Source organism: Mytilus californianus, unplaced genomic scaffold (genome assembly GCF_021869535.1).
Source record: "Mytilus californianus isolate M0D057914Y unplaced genomic scaffold, xbMytCali1.0.p SCAF_5, whole genome shotgun sequence".
NCBI classification, from domain to species: Eukaryota; Metazoa; Mollusca; class Bivalvia; order Mytilida; family Mytilidae; genus Mytilus; species Mytilus californianus.
Window position 1 is genome coordinate 68,561,834 of NW_026262701.1, and position 26,924 is coordinate 68,588,757.

Consider the following 26,924-nt stretch of genomic DNA (forward strand, 5'->3'; position numbering starts at 1 on the left):
TGACATTGATAAATTTATGAATGCAGATATATTAGAATGTGAGCTGTGTTATAAACGTTTTTATGGTATGACAGTCTTAGTAGGACATCCCTGTAGGACGATAAGCTGGATAAATATAAGAACTACACGGACAATAACAGTTAAGGGACGACAATTTGATATTCTAGGGAAAGGATTTTGATTGATTGGTGTTTAACGCTACTTTCAACACTAAGTTGGGCTATTCCGTGGTGGTCAGTTTAAATTATAGATGAACGATGGGGAAGGGAAGAGGGCATTATTAACTTTTTTAATCTGTCGCTAATTATGCCTATTTTTCAGCTCTTACCAGGCAACCATATTCATATATGAAATCCTCCTGTCCCCCACCCCAATAAATTAATAAATATCATATGGTTTTTCTTCTTATTTAACACAAGTTTAAATTGATTGATTGTTTGTTGCTAATTTTTAACGCCCAGTGACAAATATGTCATGCATGTTCAGGACTCGGTTCAGGAAAACACGAGTTTAAAAGTCAGGTATATAATAAAAAAACGAAGAGATGTATGATTGCTAATGAGGCAACTATCCACCGGAGTTTAAATATGAAGTGGATGTAAGCAATTATAGGCAACAGTAATTAAGGCCTTCAACAATAACAAAACTCGATACTGTATTAAAAGTCGTCTATAAAAGGCCCGACGTGAAAAGTGTGAGAAACAATTCAAACGAAAAAATTAACGGCCTAATTATTCATAACAAAATAATTTACAAAATATCAAATATGAGTCGAGAAATGAACCAACGACAACCACTAAACTACAGGCTCCTGACTTGGGACAGGCACACAAAGAATATGGCAGGGTTGATATAAAAACGAAGATTGCCAATGAGACAACCATCCACAAGAGACCAAATGACACAGCAATTAACAGCTATAGGTCACCATACGGCCTTCAACAATAAGCAAAGCCCATACCGCATAGTCAGCTATAAAAGGCCCCGAAATCACAAATGTAAAACAATTCAAACGAGAAAACTAACGGTCTAATTAATGTACAAAAAAATGAACGAAAAACAAATATGTAACACAGCAACAAACGACAACCACTGAATTACAGGCTCCCGACTTGGGACAGGCACATACATACAGAATGTGGCGGGGTTAAACATGTTAGCGGGATCCGGCCCAACCCGCCCCCTAACCTTGGACAGTGGTGTAACAGTACAAGAACATGTTTGTGAGCGCTCAACCCTCCCCGAAGCTGGGACAGTGGTGTAATAGTACAATATAAGAACAACCTGCACAAATCAATTGCAATTAGATTAACTCGAAAAATCGGTACGAGACACACACAAAAAACTTACATTAAGACAATAGACACAAAGCACCGAAATAAGAGTATTTGCAATTACTGGAAAATTATTTAAAGTTAATTACAACTAGTACTGAAATAAATCTTGTTCTCCAAGACTGAAGTATCAATCAGTACACAACCAACGGATTTATTAAAAAAAAAAGAATAAAAAGAGTCTGAGAAATGTCTGGTATACATTGTATACTTGCATATGAAGATCCATATACAATGAAAATTTTTGAAAAGTGGTGGTCCGAAGGTTTTGACCATCGAAATTTTGCAATAGAAATAATAGTTAGGACCAGAAGATTTTCTTCAAGGACCACCAGAGAAAAATGATTTTGAGAACTTTCCGATACCTTTGCTTTATACAAAAATAATCCAGTTTGGTTACTTTAAAAAAAAAATGGATAGACAAGATGTCCTTTTTTATCATATTCGAGACAAACATTGACGAATTTTTGTGCAGTTTAAGATTGTTCTTAAAAATCAAATAGTGATTTGTCTAGCAAAATTGAGTTAGAAGAAAGAACAAAGAAAAATGTCACGAACAGAGCACACTTTTACAGTCATGTCTACCGGACGTATCTTAATTTTCTATAAAATCATCGTAAACTTCATTTATATCACCCAACATAACAAAAATCTGCTATATTCGACGGCAAATTGAATTTTTGTTTTTTTTATCTTCCGTAGAATATCTCCAGAAGAGGTCCTGATTCATTTTTTTTGGACTCTTCACCAGAAGACATTCTGGAGATGTGCAGAAGAGACCAATAAAACACGCCCCTGGTATCCTGCTTCTGTTGCAAGCGAACGGTTATGCCAAATTACTGTTTACGTCACAGTTCAATGTGGGTTCCTCAAAGCGGTCCGCGTTAAGTCAGGTCGATTTCTTTCAAAAACAAATTCAACGATTGGGATGAAAAAAAAAATGTACAAATTTAATTGCAGGATAAGACAATAACTGTTTAGTGTCCGTAACTGTTTAGTGTCTTTAAATATCAGCTGTATTTATACTCGGATCGAAACAGTAGTAATAGCTCGCTGAAGCTCGCATTACACCTGTTTCTTTGCCTCGTACAAATACAGCTGATATTTAAAGACACTAAACAGTTATTGTCTATATATAGTAACAAAGCTATATTTTGTGCAATGTCAATTTCATCATGGATTACTTTTTCCACAATCAGGGGTTCATTTAGGGATGAAAATAAGTTTGAAATTTGTACTACAATTTAAATAGCTATCAAAGTATGAATTTAAGTTGCAGTATAAAACCAATATTAGGTCAATGTCAGAAAAATATAAGCTTTTTGTATTCGGCACAAAACTGTGGAAGGGGTCGGTAAAACCTCGCCTTGCCCCAGTTTCTCAGCCGCATACAAAAAAGTTTATATTTTTCTGACATTGACCTAATATTGTATATGCAAGTGATCATAATTGGTCATGTGGCTGACTGTAAAATGCAATTTTGTCGTTTTTAAGAAGTTTTGTCTGCTTTGTTGAATAAAAGCAAACATTTAAAAAAAACCTACCTAAATCGTTTTAACATAAAACTTATACAGATAATTGGAATTTGATATAAAAAAAAATTGTTTATCAGTATCACCTATTGTAAAATTATCCATTTGGTTTATAATTGTTTTATCTACAGAATATTGGATTTTACCACAATCTCATATTGATGTGAACTATATCAGTGAATAATTAAATTCCACACTACAGAAAATAAGCAACATTTATATATGGTTGCATTTAAACATTTATGATTATCTACTCTAATTTGCTTTTGTTGTTACAGACATTTATTCATATAATTCATGTTTTAGTTGATATCTGGAGTTGGTGCACTGCATTATATTACAAAACATTCTTGTTTGAGCACAACTGTAAACAGCAATACGCAAAACTGATTTTGTCATCTGTTCAGTTATTTGATGTTGATTTAAGACATGCACACTGTTTGAAAACAACAAATAAATTACCTAATATTTACTGAAAATACACTTTTATATATATATAAACTGCATTCATTATAGGTGATTTAAGATTTTTTTACTGCTCTTCCTTTTTGTTTGTTCTATATATTTCGGTTAATCTCGGGGTTCTTTATAAATTTTATGTATTTGAATTCTGAAGAGAAAGTGTTGTTATGGACATCTAAGTGCAAGTTCTTCGATTCTCTATGTATCTAGCACATTACATGAAATGTTTGCCACTGAACGTTAATTAAACAACAATTAACCAATATATCGAGTATATTAAGTTTAAAAAAAAAATGGTTGTTTAAATAGTTTGTTTAAATAGTTTGTTTTAAATGTTTTATATGCATTTCTGTCTTTACGTACCTCTGATTTTACTCAGAACCGTTTCGAATATGACAAGACTTGTATGATAGTAATTGATACTCCCAAAAATGCCGGAATATCCCGTATATCTTCAAAATGCTCGTGTTTTTTCAAGAATATGTAATCTTAAATCAAAATCAAAATCGAATAATTTACAAACAGAAATTAGTTCAAAGAGATAATATATACTGTCTTTCTTCTTTTTATTTACTAGTATCAGTAATAACAAGGATTTAATCAAACCAAACGACGAAGAATACTATTCATTTTCGATAAATGTCACTAGATTAATCAAACTGTGAAAGAAGATGAGATCTTGAGGAAAAGTTAATGATGTTTACTTGGTGACGTGCAGAAAAATTGGACAACAATGCTACAAAATTACAATTTGTTCTGTGATAAGCAACTGGCATGAGGTGCCATATTGTCATGCGTTCATATTTCAACATCCTTAATGAAACGCATTTGACATCATTGAATTTTACAAACACGAAATGTTCCTTCATATTTAGATCTTTTGTGATATTACACATGGGATATAGGTTTTTTCGGCTTAAAGACGAACACGTGAAATTGAAATTGATTTAAGCGGAAATTAATTTTGTTCAAAGCTTAGAATTGGAGTGACTATTGCTTCCGATGTAATTGCATTTTAATCCTAAACTGACGAGAATCTAGATAGGATTTATTGAAAATCCAAATTAGAAAATTCATCTGTTTTCTATAAAATAATATTTTTGTAGAAACCTTTGCATACTTATTGTTAGAGTGACGGGTTTATTAGACAATGTTAGTGATTTAGTTCTGCTATAGAAAAGCATTTGTAATAAGAAATTTACAAAAGAAATATATTCAGTTCCTTTCTTTATTTGTCTTCAGGTAATGAAGAAATTTGTCTCATTTGAAAAAGTCAATTGTTTTTAGGTATTGCCTGCCAGCAATATATTGAAAATAATAGTGTATTGACTTGATATAAAACTGATATAAGATAAGGTTTATTTGAGGCTTTGGAGAATCCTTATATTGTTATTATGCCAAGCCAATGCGCTACTGTTTTCTTTATTTTTGGAATCTTAAATCCTTTTAAACAAATTTAATGTTATCAATTTGTTGGGTTTTTTTTTTTAAATATTTTTAACATTGCTTTTGAAGTTACTTTGGCGGAGTAAAATTGCTATGTTTCAAATTTGTGTTTGAGACAAGTGAGGTAAACGAGTGAGGCTAATTACAGAATAAAATATCAACAAAAATTAGTAATAATCGTCATAATTCATAAAATTTTATCAACCTATAAGAACAAGAACAATAATTTTTGTTCAATTTTTTTGAGAAAATTCAGTTCTGCTAACTCACTAGCCAACTGGAAGAGGCATCTCGTTCACAATATTCTGACTGCAAGCATAGCAGGGTTCACTCGTACTTTCAATGAGGTGAGAGTTTTTTTTTGCTCCGCGTTGAAGGCCTTACTGTGACTTTGAGATGAAGAACAGCAATAAAAGCGCTGTTCCTTTGCTTTTTGTGCTTTTTGCTGTGCATGTACCGAGCTTGTGTCATGGATGGATACCCCATATCCTTTCTGTTCTATTTTTGGGAATTTGCAGTTGACAAAATGATATTAAACTAATTAAGTTTAATATAAAATAAGGACATGTAGTATGATTGCCAATGAGACAACTATCCACCAAAGTTCAAATGAAGTGAATGTAAGCAATTATAGGCAACCGTACGGCCTTCAACAATGAGGAAAACCCATACCGTATAGCCGGCTATAAAAGGCCCTGACATGAATTATTATCTTACCTCCTATACATTTCTAGGGATATGATTGGTTAAAAGCAACCGTGATATGCACATTTCGAAAGTCATTTATGGGTAGTGGTGCTCGAAGAAAAAAATATTGAATATCCCCCAATGATACTGTATACATTCATTTAGAGATTATTAGAAATACTGTTGATTTGTATTAATTATAGATCCATATGTATATTCTTACATGCTGGTTCGTTTTTTTTTTCTCCAGTACTTTGTCTTTGGAAACAAAAAAATAATAATGCATTTCAGGGTTTTATCACCTTTTCATTACAAATCATTAAAATATTCACTAAGAAAGCCTGTGAGAATGAAAGTTTAACGATAAACTGGGATTAATCTATTTATAAAAAAAACAAAAACTAGAAGCATAACTACTACAAGTACTCTACGTGTTAACTATTAACGAAATGTCATTTGATTATTTATTTAAAAAGAACAACAAAAGCTTGAATGACAATATGTGAAACAAAAAATTACAATGCGACGATGAATACAAATTCGACATGACTGGAAGGATTATTAGCAATGACTTTTCAATCTATTTCTAGTTGTATTATTTGTTTTGTTACACCACTACCCCCTGATGTTGGGAGATTGAGCACTCACATATATGTGAAACCAAGCCACATAACTACCTGTCCTAAGTCAGAGGACTTTAATCATGTGGTTGCCGTTGTCTTCCCGTGACATTTGTTTTCCATTGTTGCTATTGACGTTAATTTGCCCTAGATTTATCTTTGGTTCATGGATATAGTGTAATATTTGCCGCTGAACAATAAGATTCCATGAATCATCACTTATATCTCTAGAGCTTTTAACAAAGAAGACATAAAAGAATAGCTAAAACTAAATACTCGAAATAAAAATATTCAATATATTGTCTTGAAAATTTAATGTATCTCTCTTATTGATTGCAACCTGCCAACATATTTGAACAATTAATTTGAATAATTAATACTTTCTATAAAGAAAAATAACACGTTTTCTCGTTCTCTGTTTGAATTGAAACAATATAACTTGCTTAGAATTTCATTATGAAACTTATATACATGAAATTTCCCTGTCCTTTTCAACGATTTTATAATTATAGTTTACCCAACACAAACAAAACGTGAGAAAAACATGATATGATTACTCCGACAATTCAAATTTGAAGAGCATTTTGATTACCCATTCTGTTTAAAAAAATAACATGTAATAGTTTTTGTTTATCTCCATCGAACACTTCCTCTAATATCGACCAAGTTCAGGGTTTTCCGATAAATTGTCAATCTCGGAATCCATGAAAAAACACTCGAGACTGATGAATTTCAGCGTCAACAACGTATGGGATCTGCAGATAGGACATGGTTAATAGCATTTGGAAAAGGTGATATCGACTTAAAATGTATTTCTGTTATTACCATCGATGTTCACGGAAGTACCACTGAAGTGATGCTTCATCATTTGTTGTAATATCACCACTTTGATCTTTTAAATTTTTTTTTTTAGATTAACTGCAAGTAAATTTCTTTTTATTTTTGTTGTTGTTGATAAAACAGGTACCAATTCAATAAATAAACGTATATTTTTGTTTTGTAAATCCACTCAATAAGTTTTGTCGTAATATTATTCTATAGTTTTCAAAGGCAATAACGATTAATGTACGATTGTACAATTCTTTCACCTAATATGACATTGTGTTCCTTTAGAAATGACATTCTGTTTTTGTTTCTTTTCAATTATTTCTTTCAATCGGAATAAATATTGCTGAAGAAATTCTATTCACCACAAAGATTCCGTGGCAAATGTATCTACGAAAGTTGACTTGCTATATAGTTTCCGGGTCACCGGTATAACTTGCCAGAAGAAATAAACCCAATAAAATAGATTACAGACACACGTACACATAAATGCCAAGTCCATTGGTCTTTAGTGAATACTACCAAACATACAATCCTTTTAACATTAATAAATGGTAACAGCATATAAAGCATAAATATATTTTCTTATAATTCTGTGTTACTAGATTCTTTGATATTTATACATTTATAACCTCTCCGGAAAATTATTTATGTAGTTTTTATCTCAAAGTTGATACAGTATTCCAGAGGTAGCGTTTCCTATCATGATATCCATGATAGCGGCTTGTTGCTTACAAGGAAGCTATTGAACCCAGAATTATTGTGGTTAATTTGAAGGCATCCTTACGAAAATTTTACAGGCGCCATTATGAGCTGGTTGACTGTTATGGCCGGGTGTATCTGTGTCACAGATGACTACGTCTTTATTCCAATTGTTTTTGCAATTCTCCCGTCTATTTACCTCGATTGTGAAATCATAAAATGAGACTCAACACCAACTTTGTACTTTCTAAGCGTCACGACGGATGCCACATGTGGAGCAGGATTTGCTTCCCCTTTCCTGATACCACCATTGGATGGGTTCGTGTTACGTAGTCTTAATTTATTTTCAATTCATTTTGCCGCTCTCTCTTCGAATTATGTGTTTTGATTCTCCCATCGGCATCTTCTTTTTTTAAACGTGTAATGAAAAATTAACAAATGACTTACATATAGTATGGTGCTGGTAATGACTAATGATATATTTGGTCTTTGAAAATCACAAATAAATATTAATACCTTTCGATTTATTTCAGGAAAGCTAACAGTTTGATTTTTGTAAGAAAGATACTGGTAATGTACAGCAATTTCATTTTTGAACAATGACAAATCTATAGGATGCTTTTAAAGCCTCTCTTCGACATGGAATAGCATTAGCACTTCTTAAGTAATTTATTTTTATCCATGACGAACATAATAGTTATTTACAGCCGAATGCCATTACGTTCAAAGCGGAGATCACTAATGTTTTAATGAACAGCAAGGATCCAGCATTATGTTTCATTAATTTCGATTATTTCTGCCTGACGGCTTTATTATATTTACCTTTAAGAAGATTATTCACAAATAATGAAATAAAAGGCGAGGTGTCTTTTTATTCATTCATATATAATAGAGATCTATGTTGTTGTCGCAGAAATCTATAATTCATAGAATTTGATAAAATTCTCTGGTTCTAGCCGCAGTATTTCAAATATAGTGTATTGAAAGACTTACGAATCTAGATATTTGACGGATCAACGTACACTCTAAACTGCACTCGATCACACAGGACTGTTTTTTTTTGTGTGATATATATACATTGAAAAATAAGAGTTATTATAATATTAAGAATGAAATCGAAAAAGCACTTTAAAAATGTAAACAGATCGTTGTCGACAGTAATGAATACTACAATTTGTAAAACGTTTGAAATGCGTCTATCATGCCTTAATGATGTCTAGTTCTGGTAGTGTCCTTTAGATTTTGATATATATCTGTTCATTCTCTGTGTTGTTGTCTTTAATATCTCGTTCTACTTTGTGTCTTGAGTGATGGATTGCTATTTTTTGACTAGATATTAAGATTTACTCTTAGTTTTAATTTATTAATTATCCTTTTTTCCTCTCTCTCAATATTTTGGTTGTTATAGTTGTTTCTGCTTGTGTCTTACGCCGCAAGTTAAAGTGTCTTGTTTGAACGTCATTATCATCTGATCAAATGTGTATGAAAATATCTGACTGCATCCCGAAACTGGGAAGTTATCTAAATTTTACGCTTAATTAGTTTACATCAGGAAAGCACTCATATAGTTATTACTGCCCTATTTAATACCATTTAAGTATGTTTAGCTCCATTAAAAGTAGCCTTTGGTTACAATGAAGAAAATAATGAAAAATTCCTGACAAGAATTCGATCTTCATTTTGAATTTAAATACCCAATTTGAGCAAAATGGGATGTATGGTATATGACAATTAGATAACAACCCTACAACATAATCTAACAAGAAAAGATATTTAGAGTAGAGGACAGCATGCGAACAACAGACAAATGTCTGTTTTTTTTATCATGCTGTACATTATACTAGTATGCTGAACATTTATTTACCTATTTCTTCTGATGACCTGTACCTTTGATTCAGAATCAAAATTTTTTTTTTATAAAATGTAGAAAACTCGTTTAAAAAAATTCAGTTTCAGTTCTGCTGCTCGTAGAGTTCAGATTGCCGTTGGTACAGTCCATCAAGTAAACGGTACTTCGGTATTGGCATGATTTATATATAAAAATGAAACCGGTTTTGACTCAATCTATTTGCTTCGCATCACGGTGCGAAGTTATTAGTTTCATACTATATTCACGCCATCATGAAATTATAACGTAACAATATCGGTTCTCATTGGTTGCCTTATGATTTTGGAAAGATTCTATTGGCTAATTTGAGATATAGGATTGGGAACATATCCCGGATAGGAGAAGATATCATATACGGCAAATTTACAGTATGGGCTTTCAAGATCCGATCCGATACCCTATTAATGACTATTTTGATTTTAAACATATTTTATTCATTAAGATATGAAAAGGATTGGACAACAGGCACAGCCTATAAAAGCTCTCTCCATATTACATGTACAAGGTATAATTCAATTATGACAACTGTATTTAAAATAATGTAATATAGTGGAACATGCATGCTACTTATGAGCACACACGAGCAAATATATGTTTACAGTGTTACTTACTAAATGTAAAGTATATTTAAGTATATAGGCAATTACTCATCATTTATTCAAGTACCTTGAAACATGCAAATATCCTTTATAAGTCATTAGAAATATATATATATATAGATGGCTTTGAAAGAGACACTAAGCTTGCTTAGTGGAATAAATGAATTAATGTTGAAGTGGAGGAGAAAAAAATAAAAAATAAAACTAAATAAAACAGAAATTAAGTAAATTTCAAACAAAACGTTGAGTGTCACAGATATATTTCTGAACAGATTTAAAAATAGCAATATTCATATCATATGAAAATAATCTGTTTCCAAAAAGTAATAATTCAATATTTATGTCAACATTATCAGTAATGGAGTAAATGGAATCACATAGGATCTGTCTTACATCATTGTACTTAGGGCAAATAAAAAAGAAATGTTGGTTATCCTTAACAGGGTAATGACTATTTTGCTCAGGCAGTTAATTTTGAATAATTGATAATGTTGAAGTGATATGGATAAATGAGTGCCCAATTTGTAATTTTTCGCACCACTGTGTGAAGCTATAAGTTTCATTCGATATTCACGCCATCTTGAAATTATAACTGAACAAATATTGGTTCTTATTGGCTGCCTCATGATTTGGCTAAGTTTATATTGGCTACAATGTGATAATAAATAGAATTGGGAACATGACAGGGGGATATCAAGTACGGTTTATAAGGAATAAAATTGCAGTATGGTATATTCAAGGCCCGATCAACAATTATTGCTGCATGTTGACGTAATTTATTGTAGTGCGAAGCACTCAATACCTTTTTTAGAAAGGTTAAACTTGTTTATGATTTAGGTAGCACTTTCGCATTTTGGCCCCTGTGTATTTGTCAAATATGAAAGCTAGTGTGCAATAAAATTCATTTTGGGATAGCTGAAGATTAATATAGCCTTCATAGTGGGTTTATAGGAACATCAAGATTGTGTAATGTATGTATTATGGGCTGTTGTCTGTATGACAGTCCGTATTTTCATATCCATACTTGACATTAGTCCGGAAATTATTGTAACACGAACTTTGTGATTAAATTTTACGAAAAATTGAGGCGAAAGACACCCACTTTTCATTTGGTAGATTATTGTCAATAGTTTCAGAAAATGTATCACTCAAAGGGATTTAAATTCTAGCTTGAACCACATTATGGGGGAATATGTGACATTTTCATCCCCCTTTTTACAATATTTTAGGGTAAAAAAATGCAGAATGTTGCCATGGATACACAAAAAAGGAATTATGTTTCACCATTTTAACTTTTGAAAATCAAATTTATGGAAGATACTGATTACATGCATATACACATATATGACACAAACAGTTAGCTTAATGGGGCTCCCACAGGGTACCCCCTGAGGTCGCAAGGTCGCTTTTAAATTCGTCGCAAGGTCGCGAGGTCGTTTTTAAGGGAAATGTACAGGTCACAGGTCGTTTTTTCCAACATAGAGGTCGGAAGTCGTTTTTATATTTAAAGGATCCATTTAAGTCATTGTTGTGTCGATTCTTGTGTTATTAAACAAGGGACATATATGTTCCTGATTAAACCTTTTAGTTTTAAATTAGATATTTGGACATTTTGCTGTGCCCTTTGGTTCGGTTGTTCTTGTTTTGTTTGAGGCCATCCAGAGATGGCTGTCTGTAAGTGGAAAGTTCCTGCTCTATTGAAGTTCATGTCGTCAGCTCTAGATTTATTTTTGTGTGGCATTTAATCATCAATATGTGATGTCTTCGTGCCATTTACCCATATCCGTTCTTTTCCATATTGAGACCAAAACAGGACTTGAACTTTTCGATTTTTCAGGACAGTAGTTTCAACCAAACATTCAGTATTTCACTAATCCAACACAATATTCATATTGAGCAAGTCCCAGAACTCTTCTGAAATCACCCGGGATGTAGAGCTGGATTTACCTACTGAGATACTTTGAACACGATTTAAAGACTGATGGCAACAAGGAAATGTCTTGAAGACAGGGGTGTCACGCTCTGCGCTTATTTCCATTTTCGATGGAACTCCCCCATTTTTACACAGTTGTTAGTCCATATCATGATAAATAAAGAGTACGGTACAAAATTTCATGGATTCGACTTGAAACTTTTTAGGAAATCCTCTTAAACGCAAAGGTAAACCAAAGTGTAACTGACGAACGAACGGATGAACGAACAGACTGAAAAAACTATATTTACCGCAACAATGTTGTCGGGACATAAAACATGAAACTGATCATCAACCTTACTTGGATACATTTGTCTCTTTGGAACCACACACAGAGACGCTAGTAGCTAGTGCCTTATGCACTAGTGATGACCATCGCCCATAGTGTCCATAGTGTATTTGAAGCAATAACCCAGACCAACTTAAATCTTTTTTAAGAAACAAAAATGGTCCAAAAATGATCATAACTTGACAATTGGATAGCTTATCAGGCTCTAGAAACAAAGAAACGAAGACTTCTAACTGACTATAGATACAAAAAGAGTCACAAATAGTTCAAAATTGATTATTTGAAAACTGCATGTTGATTTAAGATGAAAATCGAACTTAACTTGTACTTTATAGTGCTAAACAATTGGGAACAAATGAAATAAATCTTTGATCCGTTCTCAAGTTTTCATCTGGATACCACCATGGGACGGTCAGACAGATGGGAGTACGGACGGATACCTAACCATGTAATACTTCTCTACTGCGTGTAGTGGAGTATAATAAAGTAGACAAAAGTGTGACAGATAGCTGGAAGAACAGTACGGCTGACCATGGTTGATGGGACCAACAGTCAGCAGTTTATGTATAATAACAGACATGTGATTTGGGCATTTTATTTTATCAGATCTACCATCCTAATCGGTCATGACGCCAGCCGATTGTTCTTCCCGATCTAGTTCTACTAGTGGGAAGAAAGTAGTTTTCCGACACAATTCTCCGAGGAACAACTCGGTCAACATTGTCAGTCTCATTTTCGTCCTCGTCGGATTCTTCTTCAGGGCGAACCAATTGACACTGATCAAGAAGAATGTTGTAGTCATCTTCATTGAGATGAAAATGGTCACAGTCTTCTTCGTTCATTGAAGTATACTCTGACTTGTCAAGTTTCCGGATTATCGAATTTTTTGTAGTTTTCTCTGCGGTAGTTGTTGATGGCTTTGAAAATTTAAAACATGATTCCAAAATGGCAAGGTCGTTTTTAGCGTGGGTGAAGTCGGAGGTCATTTTTTCCAAATTTTACAGGTCGCAAGTTGTTTTTAGAAGGCCCTCAGGTCGGAAATCGCCTCTAAAAAGCCCGGAGGTCGCAGGTCGTTTTTGGCCCTGCGGGAGCCTCCTTAATGTATTACTGAAGCCAGGAGTAGAAGATGATTAAACATATTGTGGTTCAATATTAAATTTATTTTCTAACTGTGGAGTGCTACCTTATGTAATTGCACTAAAACCAAGGTTACAACTATCTCCAGCAAAGATGAGCTTGGATGGATGGTATTTTACTATGCAGCTAGGAGAATTGCAATGTCTAAAACAGTACACCAACAAAATAGACCGTAGAGTTAACAATAAACAAGGAACATGAAGTGAAATTTTATAAATATACAAATTTCAGCATGATCTTATACTATGGTAACTTATCAAATGTGAAACGTGTTTTGATTTAGGAATACCATTTACTTTTGTTATGTTATGTTAATTTCATGGATAGTGACTTTAAATTAGCATTTAATTTTAAACAAAATATGGAAAATAAATTAGACCGTTGGTTTTTCCCGTTTGAATGGTTTTACACTAGTAATTTTTGGGGCCCTTTATCATGTTTATAGCTTACTGTTCGGTGTGAGCCAAGGCTCCGTGTCGAAGACCGTACTGTGACCTATAATGGTTTACTTTTATAAATTTTGACTTGGATGGAGAGTTGTTTCATTGGCACTCATACCACATCTTCTTATATCTACTTATTGTGAGCTGAACCTTTTCGTAAATTTTCTCATCAATAACCTTTACGTCATGCCTTTTTCTTTTGTTTGCCACATAAATTCAAAGTTGAGCAGAACTAATAGGTTACAATAAACATCATTTAATTGAATCGCATCTCTGAACTAAACTGTAACTATCCTTATGACTTGGTCTCCCTATGCGCACAAGCGACATGTTTTCCCGATCTTGGATCTGTTGATGCTAAAAATAGTCGTCTGATCTCAAATGAAACTGATTATATCCTATACCCTATTGTGGTATGTTGACTGAATGTTGATTCGCAGGACGCGTGCATGACATGAGACGCTTACCCTACTCGATGCACTCGGTCTCGATCCTTTAAGAGTTTATGCAATGTCCTCAGTTTTTTTTGTAATGAATTGTATATTAAGAATTGGATTTTCGAGTTTTGAACATCGATAAACTATTGTTGCCTCAAAATAACCTAATAAAAACAAAACAAAATACAATAAAAAATGTATTTTACTTAAGTGACTAATTTAATATAACTTTATATCCATTCAATCCTATTTCAAATCTTAAAACGGCTTCTGTTCCTATGCACTTTTTCTCATGTTTGCCTTCTGTTAGACAGATTTTTCTTGTGCTTCGGTTGACGCAATTTAGGAACAGACGTTTTACAAGGACTATGTTTAGCGGATCTGCTCAACATAAGCGGACCTACATGATCATGTGTTAAACTTTTAAGATAGATGTGATCAACATAATTACTGATGATTGAATAATTCGAAAAAGAATGCTCTATAGCGAAGCATTCTTTTTTGAGAAATCCGTTACGGCGTCTTTCTCATATGAATAAAATTGCAAGCACAGTTAATTCTATTAGGACAGATAACTGTATGTTGGAAACACGTACACCAAAAATACTAAATAAAAAGTATTTCACAGAATTGCTATACGAGTCAAAAAAAATGAAAACAACACGTTATAAATTTAATGCGTCCGAAGCGCTTTTCTGGATTTACCTTCATCCGGAACGCTCAAAGCCGAATATTTGAAAGCCAAGGATGTATAAAACCGAAACAGTTGAAGAGCTATATAATAAAAAATGACCTAAAATAATAGCCAAAGTATGATCTACCCTTTCCTACAACAGTTTTATCTATTTTAGCCACATTCTTTCTTATGAAACAAAATTGGACTAAATCGTTCAATCTATCTATAAGTTATGAATTAGGAATACACGAATAAAGGTTCATGAAGGCCAATACTTTATACCTTGGCATGCCGAGGGGGTAATATTGTTTTTGAATTTGTGTAGTATCAACATCTGATGTACGTTGCTGTTAAAGTAGGTCGTTTCATATTGATTACATTAGTTACTTTGACACTGCGAAGACAGGTTTTGATACCTGATAGAATAAAGATTACTTATTTCAAAGAGATTTAGATTTTGTAGTGCGTTTAACAAAGTCAGCCGTTTAACGTTGTTTATAAACAATAAAGTGATTAGGGAATCTAGTATAGAGAAGGCCGATGTTGCTGTAATTCCGAAGGAACATATATAAACATATAAACACACTTATGATAAGTGTCGTTGGAGTATATGTGTTTCCTATATTAAGAAGTCTGTATGATATAATTAACACTCACACACAAAATATTGTTGAGGGTCATGACTGGCGGACAACAACACATGTGTCATAGTGGTTAATAAATTCATAATATATACCAGGATTAAAAGTTTTTACGCGAGAAGCGCGTTTCGTCTACAAAAAACTTACAAGTGACGCTCGAATCAAAAAAGTTAAAAAGGCCAAATAAAGTGCGACGTTGAAGCGCAGGTGCTTAGCAAAATTTGAGTCTTTGAAGATTAATTTAGCATGAGTGTTTATATACAGTCGTTATGTTTTAAAAATCCTAGCTTATATCAGCTTATGTAATTGTAATGAAAAAGAGAGGCAAAGGATACCAAAGGGACATTCAAATTCACAAGTCGAAAACAAACTGACAACGCCATGGCTAGAAAAGAAAAAGAAAAAGCCAAACAGACAAACAACAGTACACAAAACACAACATATAAAACCAAAGACTGAGCAACACAAACCCCACCAAAAACTGGGTGGAGACCTCAGGTCTCCGGAGGGGTAAATAGATCTTGCTCCATATGTGGCACCCGTCGTCTTGCTCATGTTAGTAAAAACCCGCTGATAAGTATAATTCGGTACGTCACATTCGGGGGGAAAGAGGACGGGTTGTAGTTACCACACTTGCAACATATCCGTTGTCATCAGTGAAACGGATATGCCATAACGGTCAACCAACTCGTGATGGCGTTCGTAAAATTTACGAAGGGGCGTTTTCAACTTCACCACTTGGAACTCTTGGTTTAATAGCTTCATTGTGAGCAGCAACCCTGGAATATCGTATCAACTGGGAGATATATAATCCGTATGCAGGCACTGCTGTTATGTTGCTACATAGAAATGGAAAGTTCATAATTGGGAAGCTGATATCATCTCTTTTGTCGTAAAGTTTTGTTTTCAACCGACCATTATTTTCAATTTCTAGATGTAAGTCAAGATATGAGGCAGACTTAACTGTATCTGTTGTATCCTTTATCTTAAGTTCGATGGGATAGATGCGTTCAACATAGTCACTAAATTTTGAATTATTTAGTGAGAGAACATAATCTTTATAGCGGAAAGTGAAGTTAAAGGATACTACTTCTCTTCTTTCTTCCTAAGAAGTTCCTGTATGAAGTCATTCTCATATGAATAAAGGAACAAGTCGGCAAGAAGAGGAGCACAGTTGGTTCCCAGTTGGTGAAAACACGTCCTCCAAACGTAACAAATATGTTGTCAATCAAGAAATCAAGCATCTTGATAATGCCAGTTTCAGAGATTTTTTTGTTTGAATCAGAGTGATTTTTTACAAAGTATGATTTATCCCTCCCTAAGACAAGAAACTTGTATCTACGTAGGCCATTCTTTTTGATGAAACAAAGCAGGACAAACTATTTCAATTTGTCAGTTAGTTTGGAATGAGGAATATTTGTGTAAAGTGTAGAAGGTCAAATGTTATAATACAATTGCAAGATGAAAGAGTCTTAGATAGTATGTACTCTAAAAGATCTTTGGATTTTTTAGTATCCACATCTGATTCACACCACCTCTAGAATAGGTATTTTTACAATAACTTTGAAGCCCGGCATTGTTTATGATAAAATTGATGTTCATAATTTAGAAAGGTTTCGTGGAGCACTTGGAAGACCCAGCAATATAACGTTTTTTGTAAGGACACTTATGTAGTTTAGGTATTCAATACAGTGAAGGAAGATCCAGTTCTTCATCTTTGGTTGAAATTTCAAAGAAACATAGAGCAGACCTATGATTATTTAGTGTCGTGGGGGTATAGGTTGAGTTTCCAAATGAATTATCAATACCTAATTCATTTATTAAACAGTTTACGTAATGTGATTTAAGCACAAAAACGATGTTGTTATTGGCTTTATCTGCGGAGACAACACTATATTTGTCATGGTGGTAGGACAGGTGTTTTGCAAAATTTGGGTCATTAAAGATTGATGTAGCATAGGTATTCATAGACCAATTCAGTGTTTTAATTCTGATTTGTATCAACGACCACACAGCGTAATCCATTCGGAAAGAGTATCTACGTCTTCTTTCTCGCGTTTAATCCATTGCCTGGCAAAATCCTCTACTGAATCCATCAGTATTTTGAAGTTGTGTTTCCAATTGATGGATTTAGGGTCACGATAGTTCGGGCCTTTGGATCTAATGTTGCAACTCCTTCGTTTAAAGTTGACAATAATAACTTTTTGACTCATCTGAGGCGCTTTCGAATTGTTTTTGCTCTCAACATTTTTACTACCATTTGTTTTCCGAACTTTATTTCGAGCGTACATGATTTAAATTATTCAGAATAGTGTGTCGTCATACCAAACTGTCGTACCATGGGCTTGTCTTTATATCCGCATCATTTATTATTTTGTCTTCACCATTTGCGTTTGTGATAAGTAGTTGAAAGACCATATCAGTAAGCAAATACATCAGGTTAAGGCTGATACTTCTTAGACATTTAAATATCTTTCGTAAGGAGTGAAGAATAATTGTTGATCACTATGAATTTGTTGTTGATGACATAAGAGTGATGCTTACGCAGTCCGCCCCCATCAACTTTATTTACTCGTTTGATTCCATACTCGGATTTATAAATTTATTCGAAATTGATACCCAAATGAATGAAAGTAAATGTGATGTAATTAAAAATATTAACGAGACAACAACCATACAAAAGACTAAACGGCATCTAGAGGTCAATAACAGGTAGACAAGTGTCTGTAGATTATGCCTTGGTTCTATCTCGCACAAAGTCTTAGAAAGTGGTGAATAGATTGAACAGTGAGCATCAGAGACCCACATGTCTTTAACACCGAATAGTCAACGCTTTGGTGTAGCTCTTAAGTCACAGTAGACGCTGCGACAAACAGAAGAAATTTAGGTGAGATTTTATATTATTTTGTTTATTTTGTTTATTATTGAAAAAAAAAATTCATACCAATTAATCAAGGAATTCAAAATGGCGGCCTCTCTTAGATACAGACTGGTACACCATGAATTTTTCACCCTCAAAATCAAAATATATGATGTCATCCAATCAAAAAAGTGAATACAAACGAGTAGCATTAGGATAATATTGCCTCATACAAAATGGTTGGTAATATTTTAGAATAGAAATAAGCAAAGAAGAGCAACTCTCAATTTCAACAACCGTTTTACAAGCATGTTAAACCTAAAATAAATCGAATTCATAATAACTATTTAATGGATATTATGTTTTTCCATCAGTATTTATATTTTCCACTCCTAATCTCTAGCAGACTTGATCATGCTACAAAAGAATATAGTTTTAGTATGCGTATACCCTCCTTTTTTTTTTAAACAAGAAAAGCGTAGCTTAAAAGTTCTAGATGGATAATATTTTTCTTATATGTACTAACAAAAGCATTTAAAACACAAACTTTAACGACTGATGCCATTATTTATATTTCATTGCATATTTATTTCCCTCACAGCAAATGAAGTGTAATCGGCGAGCATGATTGTGGCCCGCACCCCTTAATCTCCAGCAGAATTTACCCTGCTACAAAAGACAGCCAACCATAGTCTAGTTATGCGTATACCTTGTTTTTAAAACAAGGAGGGCGTAACTAATTTGTTATTGATGGATAATATCTTTCTTCGATGTACTCACAAAAGCATTTTTGAACAAAAACACTATAATGACTGTTTGGTGTTTTTATTAAATTTTACTACATATCTATTTCCCTCGTTACCCCTTAAAACCAATAGTCCTGTATTGTCCAAGAAAAGAAATTTAATGGAGCATTACATCTGTACACTGGTAAAACTGTGGTGGAACCCCTGTATCTGGATTCATCGTGTTGTACACTACTTGGATCATGTATTTTCCTTTCGTTGCTGTGTTTGGAATCATCATGGAAGTAGAATACAAAGACAAAGATGGTTCACCCATATCCATTATAGTTGCAGTAGCTGTTGCTGTGGAGGCATTGTCCATCATAAGGTTGACTTTAAAATTTCCAGGAGTAGGTTTTGAATAATGATCAAGATTCTTCTGAATGACAACTGTAACATTTTCTCCAGTTTTGTAGTAGGTTGGGTTCATTCCCGCCATTCGACCTCCACACGGTGAAGTAGTTAAACCGCAATCATTAGCACCTGCTTTGTTAATACCCATCATTGTACCTACAAAAACCAAAAAACTTAAGGCTTAATTAAAAATGTCCAATTCTATTCTCAAATGAGGTGTTGTATACATATAGACCACATCTACATTTTATGGATACTTGACTTGTCTGTCTTTGTAGTATATAGATTGATATGAATTAATAAGCAGAATACTTTTACATTCGTTCATGGCAACAACCGTCTGAATTGATATTCAGAAGTAAAGATAGCTAATATTTGATTTATACTATATATTATACATCGTCGTTGATTTTTTTTCAGAACATTGTATTGAGATTTATGTTTTAGACAAATTCGACGGATTTCACTAGCGGGACAGGAACTGCTAAATGAACATTTCCGGAACTCTTTAATTCATTTTTTTTGTGGGGTTAAATGTTGCTAAATATCTATGAAAGCTTGACATACTAAAGTTTGTCTTTTTATTCTATTCAAGGAGTATTTCTTACTTTTACTAAAGTTTTTTACTTTTTATTTTCCCCTTGCATCTTTTTGTAATGAGCAATATTTATTCTTGATATTTAACAGCAGTTATACAAAAGTATTACAGAATAGAGTAAAATAAAACTTAACCTAGGGAAAAGATAGAAAAATTGATTTTTGTTCAGCTGATCATATGCTGATGACAAAAAAAGAAGTGTTTTCCCAAAAACTGAACAAAATGAGGTCAGTTATAATTATCTCGTCATATTAACATGGTCAGTAAGTATTGAGCATATTTTAACTTTTTTCAATCCAGCTGGATTTTAGAGGAATGTTTATTGTATTGCATTCGAATATTAGTTTCCACAGAGCGTAAAACCCAAGCATATACAAACTTGCAAAGACTAATATTGGTAACTGTGTGTTTTAGTGTTTTCAAGTTGTGAATTTATCTTTATTATTTTTTTTTATTGTTTTAAAAGTGCAATGAAGGTACATGAAAAAAGATAGGAAGAATTGGCATGCGATATTTTCGTTGACATATCTTGCATGAAAAACACAATTAAAGATGAACGAGACATCATTAATGGTGCCCGGCTAGTAACACAAAAATAAAATAGAAAAAAGAAACAATCAAAAAGGCATGACAGCAGCATTTTAGCATGCCATCATTGCTAAACCAGAAATAGGTTGCTATATGTATTAAAATTAAATATGAAGTAATCAAAGATTTACCATTGTCAGACAATAAAAATTTTGTACAAGTAAAAATAACTCAGCAAATCATAAAAGATACCAGGCTTATAGTCTTGTACGACAGACGCCCGCTTCGTATAGAAAAGACTCGTCAGTGAGGCTCAAATTTAAAAAGTCAAAAGGCCTAAAAGAGTACAAAGTTGAAAATCATAGTTGTTATTATTAAAGTAAGTCATGCCCGATGTTTTACAATTACGTTAAGAAAAAAAAATCTGATTAAGATAAAAAATATTCATCACTTACCTCGCTGAGGAGGGCTTAATAAACACAAATGTGCCGAGCATGCTACAGCCAAACTACCGACAACTACAAACTGAAAGAAATTCATGTTGCAATGTTTGGTTTTTGTCTATGCTAAGCAAACGAACAAGCTTATATATAACATAAAACTAGTTTATCTCAGATATGATAAGGCATGATTGATAAAATTTTTCTACATTCCTTAAGTTACCTTGAAAATGTGAAGGACTTAATTATTTTGAAACTTTCTATAACCTATATATCCTACTACAAGTTTCAAGTTTCAAGTTTTTATTTTTCAAAGACCCCAACAGGGGCATGGGAATAGTAATTAACAACATATCCAGAAATCAACGCCACTTTGCTTATTTGAATACTATACTAAAGAAATCGGATACGGGTCACGGAAATTATATTGAAATGATAGGGAATTTTGAAAAAAAAAATGTCTGTTTTAACTTTAATTTAAGTGATAGACAGATTTCGGGGACAGAAAATAAATATACACAACAATATACACCATTTAAACGAAACATAATGACTGTCGTTGCAAAAATCAAGGTTCCTGAGCTATTTTAAAAATCGAAGCGAGAGGCTTTTAACATTGCAGTATAAAATACAGGCTAAATTTAAATGGCTGAAACGTCAAATTTGCAAACTTTGTGTTGAAAATTGGCTAAAAAGGTCATTACAAAAACAGGTTGCGGAGATGAAACTTGAAACTTGAATGTCCAAAGAATAAGCAAGTCCAAACCTTGTATGTGAAGTCGTTGAACTCTAGGTTCCCACGTAAAGTTAAAATGCACCTATTTCAAGAAGAACACGAAAAATTCACTAAATTCGCGTTCATTGTTTTGATTTTGACCGCCTGACAACTTTACGAAAATATCAGAGTGATTATAAACAAAGACTCTGTGACGGGCAACTTATAATATCCGTGTTTTAAAGATTTTAATGATATCAAGCCAGTCCAGTTCAAACTATTATCACGTGGTACAATTCTCATTTACATATTATGAATATTAATTAGCAAAAGTACTACTAATTTCTGGCTATGAAATTAATACGCAAATATAAGAAAGTAACAAAGTTATGCAGTAGACACTCTAGCTATTAACATATATTCATTAGAAGAAGTAATAAATTTTAAGGAAGATAGCTAAATTGAAATCTACAGAACATCAAATTTCTTCAAACCGCGATTACGTTTGACTGGAAATAAATGAGTATTGGGTTTATGTTTAAATACTTCAAATCCCATTGTTTTTTTTTATAAATTTCTCTGTTCTTATTTCATACTTGATTAGTTAATCATTTTATACTGATGATTAAAAGAGTTATTCCTTGATAGAGGATTGCTGCTCACAAGGGAGCTATTAAACCAAGAGTTCCAAATGGTGAAGTTGAAATCATCCCTTCGTAAATTTTACGGACGCCATCACGAGTTGGTTGACCGTTATGGAATAACCGTTTCACAGATGATATCGGATATGTTCCTTATGTCGTAACTACAATACCCTTCCCTTTTCACGAATGTGACCTACCGAATTAGACTATTTACCGGATTTGTAATAACATAAGCAACACGACGGGTGCCACATGTGGAGCAGGATCTGCTTACCCTTCCGGAGCACCTGAGATCACCCCCAGTTTTTAGTGGGGTTCGTGTTGCTTAGTCTTTAGTTTTCTATGTTGTGTCATCTGTACTATTATTTATCTATTTGTCTTTTTATTTTTGGCCATGGCGTTGTCAGTTTGTTTTCGATCTATGAGTTTGACTGTCCCTCTGGTATCTTTCGTCCCTATTCTATCTTGTAATTTATCATATCAAATGAAACAAAAGTGAAGAAATCATGGTTATACTAATACACGTGCAGTCCATGTCTGTCTATTTATGACTATATTTATTATGTTCCCATCTGAATTCTTTACAAGTCATGCAGACAGTTAAATGGCGTTCAGTCCCAAGATGCACACGATATGTTGATACGGTGTTTTATCCATTCATTGTTTATTGACTCTTATGAAACTTTTGTGATTCATATATACATTTATCCCATCAAACTTGAGATAAAGGATACACCAGATTCAGTTAAGATATAAATTGACAATGAGGGCCGGTTGAAAACAAAACTTTACGTCAAAAGAGAGGATTCAGCTTTTCAATTGTGACTTTTACATTTCTATGTAGCAACATTCCAGCAGCGCCTGCATATGGAGTATATATTTCCCAGTTAATACGATATTCCAGGGTTTGCATTTCCAATCATTATTTCCTTGATAGAAAGCAGAAAACTTCTAGCATCGGGAACATGGTACAACAAATTGGCTATTATCAGATCTTCGAAGAAGTATACGCAAAGAGATACAAATTATGGAACACGGACAAGTAACGCAGACAGAAAGTGATATTTCGACTTCAACCTTTTTTGCCGGTGCTAAATCACAAAGAAAACACAATTTCACTACTAGAAATGTACACCCGCATTTAACAGCTAAGCCGTGCATTTTCTGCAAAGATATTCATTCGCCTACCAATTCAGGCAATTGTCCGAAAATACTCGATTCAGAAAAACGCATCGCTATCATTAAACGTAACAATTTATGTTTCAACTGCCTCGGTACACATCGCATTGGGGAATGCAAATCGAAAAGCTCATGTCGTAACTGTAGTAAACGACACCACACAAGTTTATGTAGTGAAGTTGCACACACCGTGAACACTGACAAGAGAAGTAACAACCGTTTTACTGACACAAATAATACTGTAAACACTTGTAAGAATGAAAGTACGCCATCTACATCAAGTGTAGTAAATCTTGCCAAGAATACGAGAAACAAGAACTCTCCACAATTTTACACTCGTCAGCACAATTTCGCTCAAATGTACTGCTGAAAACCGCTGTGGATCCCGTTTGGTCAGATCGTCATAGCACAAATACGAACATTTTGTTTGATGAAGGCGCTCCAAAGTCTTTTGTAACGGAGAGTCTTGCGCGTAAACTGAACCTGCAAAGAGAAGAAGCCGATAATATTCAACTTTCTTCATTTGGAGAAACCAACATGAATTCTAGGTGACTTGATAACGCCACAGTATATGTTGAAACTGAAACTGGACATACAATCCCAATAGAGGTTTTAATCGTTCCTGCAATAGCTACGCCTTTACAGAACCTAATTCGTTACATTAACAGGAACAGTAACCATTTGACTAAAGCTCGCACATCCAGTTATGCAAAAGGATACCTTTGAAATTTCACTATTAATTAGAGCCGATTTTTATTGGGAAATAGTTGAGGATATAGATGTACGCGGAAACGGACCCACCACAATCAAATCAAACTAGGGTACTTACTTTCTGGACCGTTACATTCAGGAAAATCACAATTATCAACAGCGTCAAATATTTTCAATGTTCTTATTTCACATAAAACTGAGGAACACGACTTAGAAAGGTTTTGGAAGCTTAAAGATGTAGGAATTGAATCTAAAGAAGTGCACAAAAAAGAGAATGACTATATATAAAGTTACCAAGAATCTTCAGTTAGTTGAGTTTCGCGACAACAAATGTTTTGCAAAGTTACCTTGGAAACACGACAATGATTAAAGAGAAAATTCAACTTTTTATGGACTTTCGAAGAAAAGTGATCAAGCATATTTCTTTAAAAATGTGTGACCTGATGAATATGGACTGTTATGCAATTTTATTATATTAAAGTTATTATTATTTAGTTTATTATGTGAAAGATCTGTGAAAAATGTTTAGTTGAGAGACTTTAATTTGGATTTAATTTAATTTATATATATATATTGTATTTCAATTTTCTTTTCTGCGTAAAGTACTTTTTTGAGGCCCGAGAATGCCGAGAAGACCGCGGGACCGGCAAAGGTCCTGTTCACAAGGAAGAAAATTAATCAAGAGTTCTAATTGGTGAACTTGAAATCATTCCTTCGTAAATTTTACGGACGCCATCACGAGTTGGTTGACCGTTATGGAATATGACGACGGATATGTTCCAATTTTCGTAACCACAATTTCGCCCCTTTTTCCCGATATGTTACCTACCGAATTTGACTTATCACGGGGTTTGTACTAACATGAGCTAATGACGGGTGTGCCACATGTGGAGCAGGATATGCTTACCCTTCCTGGGCACCTGGTGTTGTCAGTTTATTTTCGATGAGTTTAAATGTCCCTTTGGTATTTTTCGCCGCTCTTTTTAGTATTACAGAATTTGACATTCTGACAATTCGTGTGGCATGAATTTGACAGCCATTACCGCATTAACAATCATACCGTCAAATAAAAAAAAAAAATCGAAAAAGTGTAAAAAAAATTGCAATCCTTCTGTTTTAAAAATAAGCTTCTTTGATCTTTATAATGAAATTACATAATTCTATAAGTTTTCCTTGATAGAGGGTTGCTGCGTACAAAGATATTTTTATCACTTAAGACATATTTATTTTTTTTGGATATGCAAAAGGGATCTAAGATGCCTTTACTTACCTTTTTAACATACACCGCTAATGATAATAATATGTGATAATCATTCTTGAAGAGTGATGTTCTGGGATACATATACTTTATTTTATCATTCATTGAAACTAATTTTACCCATATTTAAAGGTATCGAACGATACTCATGTTCTCACTGGTAAAAATTTGAAATACAAACAAACTATTTAAAAATGTGAACATATTGATCTTCAATGAAAAAATAGCTTTTTAACAAATTCCTGTCAACTAATACTAGTAAATGAACTTTAGTCTGAAACTAAAAAGATTTAGTCTTGCTAATTTAATTTTCAGATATTTTCTAGCAGTCAATTCAGTATTATCAAGCAACTTATTTCACAACAAGAATGTGTCCATAGTACACGGATGCCCAACTCGCACTATCATTTTCTATGTTCTGTTCAGTGGACCGTGAAATTGGAATAAAAATTCTAATTTGGCTTTAAAATTAGAAAGATCATATGATAGGGAACATGTGTATTAAGTTTCAAGTGGATTGGACTTCAACTTCATCAAAAACTACCTTGACCAAAAACTTTAACCTGAAGCGACCCAAAACTTTAACCTGAAGCAGGACAGTATCATTTTCTATGTTCCGTGGACCGTGAAATTGGGGTCAAAACTCTAATTTGGCATTAAAATTAGAAAGATCATATCATAGGGAACATGTGTACTAAGTTTCAAGTTGATTGGACTTCAACTCCATCAAAAACTACCTTAACCAAACACTTTAAACTGAAGCGACCAAAAACTTTAACCTGAAGCAGGACAGTATTATTTTCTATGTTCAGTGGACCGTGAACGTGGGGTCAAAACTCTAATTTGGCATTAAAATTAGAAAGATCATATCATAGGGAACATGTGTACTAAGTTTCAAGTTGATTGGACTTCAACTTCATTAAAAACTACCTTGACCAAAAACTGTAACCTGAAGCGGGACAGACGGACGAACGGACGGACGTACGAACGGACGCACAGACCGAAAAACATAATGCCCCTAGGTGGGGCATAAAAATCTTACGATAAAAAGTACTCGTCAGTCATGAACATTTCAGTATAGCTCACGATTATTTGTGAAAAGAGCCACATTAGTTTTTCAGACAATTCAGTTTGCTGTATTTATGTACAGGGAAACAACAAC

At 33.5% G+C, this 26,924-nt stretch overlaps 1 protein-coding gene across 1 annotated transcript; it reads right to left on the reverse strand.

Annotated features, from left to right (window-relative positions):
- Positions 1–19,359: 19,359 nt before the first annotated feature.
- LOC127701363 (uncharacterized) lies at positions 19,360–21,370 on the reverse strand. The gene is made up of 2 exons (XM_052205258.1): positions 21,271–21,370; positions 19,360–19,845 (listed from the first exon to the last, which is right to left on the reverse strand). Exons 1-2 carry the CDS (start codon positions 21,353–21,355, stop codon positions 19,454–19,456), a joined length of 477 nt encoding a protein of 158 aa, XP_052061218.1. The 5' UTR covers positions 21,356–21,370; the 3' UTR covers positions 19,360–19,453.
- Positions 21,371–26,924: the final 5,554 nt, after the last annotated feature.

What these genes read in the sequence shown, in the direction of transcription:
- LOC127701363 (XM_052205258.1), bottom strand. Translation starts at nt 21,355, where the DNA reads ATGAATTTCTTTCAGTTTGTAGTTGTCGGTAGTTTGGCTGTAGCATGC. An exon ending in ATTAAGCCCTCCTCAGCGAG is followed by an intron (nt 19,846 to 21,270) that starts GTAAGTGATGAA and finishes TGGTTTTTGTAG; the next exon opens with GTACAATGATGGGTATTAAC.